Source organism: Octopus bimaculoides, chromosome 13 (genome assembly GCF_046866305.1).
Source record: "Octopus bimaculoides isolate indiv1 chromosome 13, ASM4686630v1, whole genome shotgun sequence".
NCBI lineage: Eukaryota > Metazoa > Mollusca > Cephalopoda > Octopoda > Octopodidae > Octopus > Octopus bimaculoides.
In genome coordinates this window covers 20541061-20550937 of record NC_142940.1, presented here as the reverse complement: position 1 = coordinate 20550937, position 9877 = coordinate 20541061, and the positions used below count along the sequence as shown (strand labels likewise).

The window sequence follows — 9877 nt, the reverse complement described above, 5'->3', positions numbered from 1 at the left end:
AGCAGCATCCTTGTAAGCTGTTCGAATCATCACAACTGTTTCGGCCGCCGTTTTCCCCAACAGAAAACAGAGTTTCACGGAAGCACGGTGTTCCTTCCTTTCAGCCATCGCAAAAATCGACGAACAAGGGAGAAGCACTGCGAAACAAAGATGCACCACTCGATGACGCCGGTCGGCAGACTGATGCCTGAGGGTTTCATCAAGTAGCTTCTAGCGGCAGAAGCATGAACTACAATGGGTTTGTCCCACAGAGAACGTTTCTCGTTACTTTTGGGTACCCCCCTTGTATGTGCGTGTGTGTGTGTGTGTGTGTGTACTTGTTTTTGTGTGTGTGTGTGTGTGTGTGTGTACGTGTGTGTGTGTGTGTGTGTGTGTGTGTGTGTGTGTGTGTGTGTGTGTGTGTGCAGATAATATTAGCAATCTATCCAATATATGCAATATGCATGACCACACAGAATAACTTTGTGCGCGAAAACTATTTATTATCTTGAAGAATCACAAAAGAAACCGTGTCCAGAAATTTAACTGTAGTGTGATTTATTATCATGAAACCGTATTTCAGAGAGACTATATCTTCCTAAATGTACAACGATATCCTGCAGTGACTGAGGAGTACTACTGATGTATGCCATTTTGTACCATCCGAATGAAACTACTATCATCTTCATAAGATAATTGTACAAATACCTACATACATTTATGTGTGCGTGCGCGTGCGTTCGTGCGTGTGTGTGCGTGTGTATGTGTGTGCATGTGTGTGTATGTGTGTGTGTATGTGTGTGTGTGTATGTGTGTGTGTGTGTGTGTGTGTGTGTGTGTGTGTGTGTGTGTGTGTGTGTGTGTGTGTGTGTGTGTGTGTGTTGCAATTAGTTGGCAGCTAATACAAATGTCAAGTTGTAGTTACACCCTTTTATTCTTGTAGAATACACAAAGAAAATTACGAAACAAACGAGAAACAATTAATGAGAAATCTATGTAAACACTGTCAACCAAACATAGAGAAATATAGAAAAAAAAATATAAGGATTAAGTACAGAAAAGAATGGAATAAGGATGAAATGAAAGAAAAACAAAAGATAGAAAGTAGAAAGTTGAGAAGTAAGTAAAATAAAATAATGACGAAAGTATTAAAAATAATCAAAAATAATCATTAATAGTGCAAATGAATAGACCATTACGTGGATGGAGAACAAGTATATGTGAAGATTCATATATTCTTTTACTCTTTTACTTGTTTCAGTCATTTGACTTCGGCCATGCTGGAGTACCGCCTTTAGTCGAGCAAATCGACCCCAGGATTATTCTTTGTGAGCCTAGTACTTATTCTATCGGTCTGTTTTGTCGAACCGCTAAGTTACAGGGACGCAAACACACCACCATCGGCCGTCAAGCGATGCTGGGGGGACAAACACAAACTCACAAACATATGCACACACACACACACACACACACACACACACATATATATATATATATATATATATATATATATATATATATATATATATATATATATATATATATACATATATACGATAGGCTTCTTTCAGTTTCCGTCTACCAAATCCACTCACAAGGCTTTGATCGGCCCGAGGCTATAATAGAAGACACTTGCCCATGATGCCACGCAGTGGGACTGAACCCGGAACCACGTGGTTGGCAAGCAAACTACCTACCACGCAGCCGCTCCTGCGCCTATACGAAAAGAAAGAAAATAATAATCCTTTCTGCTATAGGAACAAAACCTGAAAGTCTTGAGGACGGGGTTTGTCGGTTATATCGACCTAAACTAGAGCGTTTTTCATCGACTCCGAAAGGAGGAAAAGCAAAATTGACCTCAGAGGGATTTGAACTCAGAACGTAAAGATGGATGGAATATTTTAATATTTTATATATATTTTGATCTTTCGGTGACAGATATGATATCTACGTGGGTATCGTCCAACCTTATGCATTTGTGTACCCGGTAATTTGTTGTGAATTTCTATCTCTGTATTGTAGAAACATTCCCTTCAGTGTGGGTGCTCGTGTAACAGTTGTTGGGCCAAGACAGATTTATCTGGTTATCTATGTTATTGTCGCAAACTTTCTGACAACATGGCTATGCATGACTTCTTGATGTTAAATAGTTAATGCAATAGCATCGCAATGATGAGTTCTGTTCGTGCCATCTTCACCGAATGCATTGTATCATAGCGCCGATTTGTCCAAGTCTTGTCAGTGAATCTGGGTAGACAATAACTGTGCGTAAGTCTCTCCAGTCGATTTGTCTGTAATTCATACGTCCAGTTCTGTCATGTTCCATAGGCTTACTGTTTTTGCATGGTTATCACGTGAAGAATACATGTGTCTATGTAATACTCAGTTGTGTACAAGTTAATTCATCGGATACATAGTTTAGTTGATTGAACAACTGAATACTCATCACCGAAATTGACGGTAGATCAACATAGTTATCTATATCTTATGTGTGCATGGCCTTCTTTGTTAATCCTTTGAATTCTTTCTATTAAAACAGAAACATTTTCTTACTAGGAATCAACAGAAATATATAGAATTAACGTTTTGGTCCTTAGTAAAAGCCTTGTATAATTTCCCCTCTCCATTTACTGACTGAGTTTGCAGAATACGGTTTCTTTTCCTGAAAACCCCAGGTTTTCCAAGTTGTTCCTCTAATATTTAATGACATAACCAAGCGAGTCAATGATTATCGATACAAGTGTAAATTTATAATTTGTTTTTTGTCCCAAAAAACTATCGCAGATTTTTGTGTTTGTATTCAATGGAAGGCTGTGAGCTAGCAGAATCGTTTGTACGCCAGACAAAATGGTTAGCAGCATTTCGCCCACCTTTACGAGCTGAATTTGAGTTTAAATAGCACCGAGTTCGACTTTGCCTTTCATCCATTTCCGATCGATGTAATCGATTTAACTCTTCCTCTAAAATTCCAAACCTTCTGCCTATCGTAGAAAAAACTAATGAACGTGTTGATTGGAATGTTCCACCAATTTCTTGCGTATTTACAATAGCTTAATCGAATTTGTCCAGAAGTTTTATGGTTGTGTGGGACGCCGTTAGTAATTTTATATATATATATATATATATATATATATATATATATATATATATGTATATATATATATATATATATCCCTTGATGTTTTCACTCCCCACTAGAAAGATATTATACTCCTGCTTTTGAATATTTGGTTGATAAATTTTGAATTCATATTATACTGGTGTTGGTTAGAAGATTTAGTGTAAATAATTCATTTTAATTTGGGTACAAGGTCAGTTATTTTAGCGGAAGGAAGCAAATTATATCGATTTGCTTATAACACTGAGCCCGAAAGGATAAAAGGCAAAGTCGAACTTGATGGCTTTTGATCTCAGAACGTAAAGAGCCGGAGGAGATACCGCTAAGCATTTTGTTCGGTGCGTTAATTATTCTGCCAGACCTTAATCAGTCAAAATAATTCTTTTTGCTAATAGCGCAAGGCCTGAAATTTAGGTAAAGAGGGCTAGTCGATTACATCGACACCAGTGTTCAACTGGTATTTATTCTATCAACTCCGAAATGATGAAATACAAAGTTGATCTTGGTAGCATTTGAACTCAAAATGTAAAGTAGTAAGTACCAGAAGGATTGGTTAAGTATTTTATTTGACGCGTAAAAGATTCTACGAAGTCGCCGCCTTCGTCAGTTGAAATGATACATACATCACATGCAAGCTGCCCGGGCAGATTTCAAGTATCTTTTTTATGTCCTCTCACCTATAGATATTACTATTTCTACTAACGACAGAGTCTGATGTGTATTAATCAATTTGCCTATAAAGATATAACCTTTTTTAAACTATTCTAATTGAAGTCAGGTTATTTGTTCAAATATTTTGAATATAAGATAGCTGGTAAACACATACACAAGGATGTATCCATTCACACCGAAATACAACAGAGACAATCACTGAAGTACTTCGATATACACAGATTTGCGTTTCAATAATACATATTTATTTCCGCTTTTCTACTTACAAAATCAATGCAGTAGCGAAAATGTAAGCACAAATAACAAATATTTATACTCGTGCATTAGAGTGCAAATCGATTCTCTCCTTTATTCATCTGCAATATGCACATCTTTTCAATTGCTATTGATATTTTTTTTTACATATATACTCTCACGCACATATGTAAGCGTGCATACTTTTGTACGCATATACAATGACACGCAAAAAATAAATACACACACATACACATATGCATGTGCGCATATATATATATATATATATATATATATATATATATATATATATAGAGAGAGAGAGAGAGAGAGAGAGAGAGAGAGAGATACATATTCATACACAACACACACACTCACTCACACACTTGTATGTATATATGTGTATGAACATGTGTTTGTATATATATATATATATATACATATATATATATATATATATATATATATATATAATTTACTTGCTGTTCCTTCTCCTCATATGAATAGCGTCCTCTTTTCAGCAACAACTGAACATAGAATAGATATCCATGAACCATGAGGTTGATTTCCAGTTTTTCTTCGGTCATCATGAATACAGCACTCTCGATGTGTCTACTCTTACTGTTATATTATAACGGCTCATTAGTTTACTCTAAAAACCACACCAAATGTGACGGGATTTATCGTAAAGGGCGTATATTACATGGTAGATTTGCGCTGTTAAGTAGCTCCAGCATTACGGAATGTGCCAAGCTTTGTTTTTATAGACAACAATGTAAGAGTTTCAGTTACTGTTTCACGAAAAAAAAGTGTATTCTTTGCAGAAGTTTGAAAGCGAAACTTGGAGAAGATGCCGACTCTGTATTTAGTTTAATCAAGACATGGAATCCGGTCAGTGAGAAAAATTACTTTATTTGCCTTTTTTGTTTTGACAAGTCTTTCAATTTTGGTAATGCTACATTAAAAATCTGCAAATATTTCTATAGCACATCTATAACTATTATTATTTCTTATTATCTCAGGCTATGTTGTAACACCAGGATTCTTGCATGCTTAGCGGGTTTGCTGCCTACAGCCTACGGTACCATGCTATCTGTTCTCTTCAACTATCTAATACTTTCCTGATTATTCTGGCACTCTATTCCAATTTACTTTATATTCCTCTTGATACCTTCTGATACTATCCCCAAGGACCCAACAATAATTGGTATTATCTTCACCTTCTTCATTTTCCATAACCGGACTATTTCATACTTAAGAGGGTTATTTTTATCTATTTTCTTGCCTTCCTTCTTGACTATTTGTATGCCAAAGGAGCACGCAGCATCAACTATATAGCACATGTGGTGCATCGTGTCGACCATCACTAGGTCCGGTCTGATATGATTTAGCACCTGATCTATTTAGGTTGAGAATTCACAGAGGATTTTGCTAACCACTTTGTCGTTTGTGCTCATACCCGTCTTGCCTCTCTCTAGCCCCCACTTTTCACACACTTTTCAGTGTAGCACTTTCGCTACCTGGTCGTGTCTCCACACCTTGTAGTGGTTTTAAGCAAGTCTAGGGCATTCGTTCGTGATAACGGCAATGGTTTTGTCCACCCTGTTATAGATCCGGCACAGCAGAGACACTTGCTCATTTCAAAGGTTAACCCTTCAATTTATGGTCAAAGCTTTGTCTTGAGCTGCCAGTAGAGTACTCTCGGTATATATCTTCACTGTTCCTTTCTTCAACCCCTCTCACCTATGTTTTCCAGCAACTTCTGTTATGTAGACCCTTTATTATTATTATTATTATTATTATTATTATTATTATTATTATTATTATTGTTGTTGTTGTTGTTGTTGTTGTTGTTGTTATTATTATTATTATTATCATCATCATTGCCTTTGCAGAGCTTCTAGCACTGGAGATGTACTACGGTGTCAGCTGTTCACTACCAGTGAACTAAGGTAACACCTCTTATTTTTGGAGCACCTTCCGGAGTATTCGAGTGGTTCCAAGCAGTTTTCTGCAAGTGCTCCACCCTTATTGCAGCCCCTATTTGTTCCACGTACATCTCGAGATTTTTGTTCACTGCTCCCAGGGCTCCGACAATTATTGGCACTACCTTTTTCATCGACTACAAATGCTTAACTTCCCAAGATAATCTGTCATATCTCTTGACTTTTCTTTCTTCCTTATCGCATACCTTGTTGTCAGCTGGGCATGTTATATCTATGATCCAGCATAGTTTGCTTTCTTTCTCAAGTCTATGTCTAGCTTCCTGTTCTCTATCTCATGGTCCACTGAATCATAAGATCCCATCGCATCTTTGCATTTCTATTTTCGACGATGCCTTCAGGTTTGTGGTCGTACTAATCTTTTGCTCTGTCAAGTCCATACTTGTTGCAAAGTGTCCAATGGAAAAAACTGGCTATGTTGTCGTGGCGTCTCTTATTTTCTTTCTGGGTTAGTGGCGTACATTGGCTGGTAATATGCCATACGGTTTCACCGTTTTGTCCACAGGTTCTGCACTTATCACATTCTGCTATAGTTTATTCTTAGTGTTTGCTCTTGGTCAGCACAGATTAGTCATCCACAGCCATTTTTTTCTGTCTGCCTGCCTTATCTTCAACATTTCTATGAAATTGACCATGCATTCTTTTCTTTACCCACTTATTTTCAGTTTCATTCGTTTTCAATTTCTCGTATAGTGTTTTATCTTTGCAATCTTTCATCCTACATAAGCCTGACTTTCTTACTTCTAATAATAGCAGTTCTGTGGCATTTTTTATATACCATGCTATCTTGTTTTCTTCTGCTCTAATGCTATGTTCGCATCCAATAAGTCCTCTTCCCCATCTTTTACTATTATTATTATTATTATTATTATTATTATTATTATTATTATTATTATTATTATTATTATTATTATTATTATTATTATTATTTTATGTTTGACTTTTGTTTTGCTTTTGTACAAGTTGGATCCAAGTCTCACCCAGAGACCTCAAGAGACAACAAGTTAGAAGTTCATGTAGGTGTTATGCCTAGGGTACCATATATTTGGATTTGTACAGTTTTGTTCAAGTGAATGTTTAAGAAACCATAAGAAAATTATGTGTTTGCTTTAAAATTTGAGATCACATAGACAGTATTTTACGTAGGATATGGGCAGTTCTCATGAGCACTATCTTTTGAACTTCAGCCATTTTGGGGTTTCCTGGTATCTGAGCTAGGTAGTAATCAGCCCGTTTCGCTGTCATTCCCAGGGCACCTATGACAATAGGTATTGTTTTCGTCTTCAGATTCCACATTTTGCTAATTTCTATTTCAAGATCTTTATATTTCCTCAGTTTTTGGTAGGTCTTGACAGATACGTTTATATCGATTGGGACAGTCATATCAATGAGGAGGCATAATTTTTGTCTGAAGTCTTTCAGTATGATGTCTGGCCTATTTGCGTCTATCTTTCCGTCAGGTTGAATGGTGAAGTTCCAGAGGAGTGCAATGTGATCATTTTCAAGTACTGGGGGTGGTTTGTGTTCCCACCAGTTTTTATCATGGGGCAAGTCCAGGATTTTGCATATTACCCAGTGAATATATTGTGCAGCTCTATCATGCCTGTTGAGATACTCTGTAGGCGCAAGCAGACTGCACATGGAGACAACATGATCGATGGTCTCATTTTGTTGTTGGCATATACGACATAATGGGGAGCTGCCGTTCTTTAATATGTTGGCCTGGTAGTTCTTTGTAGGTAGGCATTGATCTTGGGCTGCTATGATAAACCCCTCTGTTTCTGATTTCAAGCCAGAGGCCATTAGCCATTGGTGGGTAAGGGCTTTGTTAATATCTGCATTATTCGCTCTCTTTGGGTATTTGCCATTGAGAGGTTTTCCATGCCATTTTTCAGTCATAATATCTAAGGCAGCAATTTTAGCACGGGTTTTCATACGCTTAGCTTTTTCTGCAGGTGTTTCTAGTTCGTCTAATTCTTGAATTTGTTGCAATTGAAATTCACTTAGATATTCCTTTGCCTGTTTTGTTACTGAGTAAGATGCTTTCTTGCTTTCATGTTTTAAGACAAGTTTTAGCATCCAGTCCTCAGAGTTTATCAGATAGGTGTCTAGGCCAATTGTGGCTACCTTCATTGATAATGCTAGCTGTAGAAGTCCTCGGCTTCCCTCTTTTCTTGGCAGATAAAGACGTTCTATATCTGCCTTAGGGTGGTGCATTCTATGCATTGTCAACAGTTTTCGTATTTTTCTGTCAACATTACATATTTCAGTAATTGACCAGTTAACGATATTGAAACTGTAAGTCACGGCTGGTATGGCTAAAGCATTGATCGCTTCGATCCTGTTTCTCGCGTTCAGCTCTGTCTTCAGTATTGCTCTCACCCTGCGATAACATTCTCTTCTGATCCTTTCCCTCATCACTGAGTGCTTGATATTGTCCCCTTCAATTACCCCTAGGTATTTGTAGCTCTCCGCTGGTTCTAACTCTTTTATGACATTTTGCTGGTCAAGGTTCACATTAGATGTATTTGTCATTTTTCCTTTGATAAAGGTAGCTTTTGCACATTTATCAAGGCCAAATTGCATCCTGATGTCATCACTGAATTGTTTAACAATCGCTAGTAGGCCTTTGAGCTGTTGGTCATTTTTTGCAAAGAGCTTTAAATCATCCATGTAAATGAGATGATTTATATTTTTATCAAATATTTTATAACCATACTGTGCATCATTGAGCAATTTTGAGAGCGGTATTAGGGCTAGACAGAAGAGGAGTGGTGATAGTGAGTCACCCTGGAAAATGCCACATGAAATTCTTACATCTCCAGCATTTAGAGATTCATTGTCATTGTTCAACATCAGTGTGGTTCTCCATGATCTCATACTTACAGATAAAAAGTTTCGCAGAGTAGGAGCTATTTTATACATTTCCAGACATTTCCTAATCCAGCTATGTGGTAGGCTATCAAAGGCCTTTTTATAGTCTATCCAGGCTATTGACAAGTTTTTGTGTCGCTTGTGACAATCTTCTAAGATCATCTTATTGATGAGTAGCTGATCTTTACAACCATAAAATCCACGTTTACATCCCTTTTGCTCATTAGGGAATATGCTACTTTCTATTAAAAAACTATAGGTGTACTCGGTTAGGACAGATGTTAGCGTCTTATACATTGTTGTTAAGCAGGTTATGGGGCGATAATTTTTTGGTTCGTTTGTTTCCTCATTTTTTGGAAGCAGGAATGTTAAACCATTAACTAGCCAAGAAGGCATCAAACTAGGATTTTGCAAAACATCGTTGTAAAGTTTTGTTAGCAGTTCATGGCTTTCTGGGAAGGCATTCAACCAGAAGTTAGGAATGTTATCCTTTCCTGGAGACTTCCATTTGCTTGACCTCCTGAGAGCAGATCTTATATCTTCTACCTTGACCCCCTCCCACTTTTGCTCCTCTAAGGAGTCTAGGTCTGTAGATATTCTATCAATCCAAGGGGCCTTTTCATTGTGTGTTTTATCTTCTGCCCAGATTTTATTCCAAAATTCTTGCACTTCTTCTTTTGATGGGACGGACTTTATTGCTACTGGTGTTTTCCCTATCTTCCTGTAGATATTTTTGGGGTTATTTTTGAACATGTTATTATCTCGGAAGAATCTAACACGCTTTTCATACCTTGCTATGCGGGCAGCTTTAACACATACCTTTTGCTTGATGGTTTCTATGGTGGCATCAATGTCAACTATGGTTTTCATATTATATTTTTTCTTTAGTTTTTGGGTCTTTGTAGGTTTGATACTCTTGTCAAATTTAAGGTTTTTCAAACATTCTATGTCAGATCTAAGCAGCTTAATTTGGTGTTGAATGCGTTCTTGCCAAGAA

General features: G+C 37.1%; 1 protein-coding gene across 2 annotated transcripts in view; it reads left to right on the top strand.

The window, feature by feature from the left end:
• Positions 1 to 4517: 4517 nt before the first annotated feature.
• LOC106871881 (uncharacterized) overlaps positions 4518 to 9877 on the top strand; it is a 35304-nt gene continuing 29944 nt past the window's right edge. For both annotated transcript variants that reach the window (XM_014918636.3, XM_014918642.3), the window contains exon 1: positions 4518 to 4894. In XM_014918636.3, the coding sequence (XP_014774122.2) occupies positions 4559 to 4894 (336 nt within the window). In that variant the 5' untranslated portion in view covers positions 4518 to 4558. The remainder of the gene's footprint in view (positions 4895 to 9877) is intronic.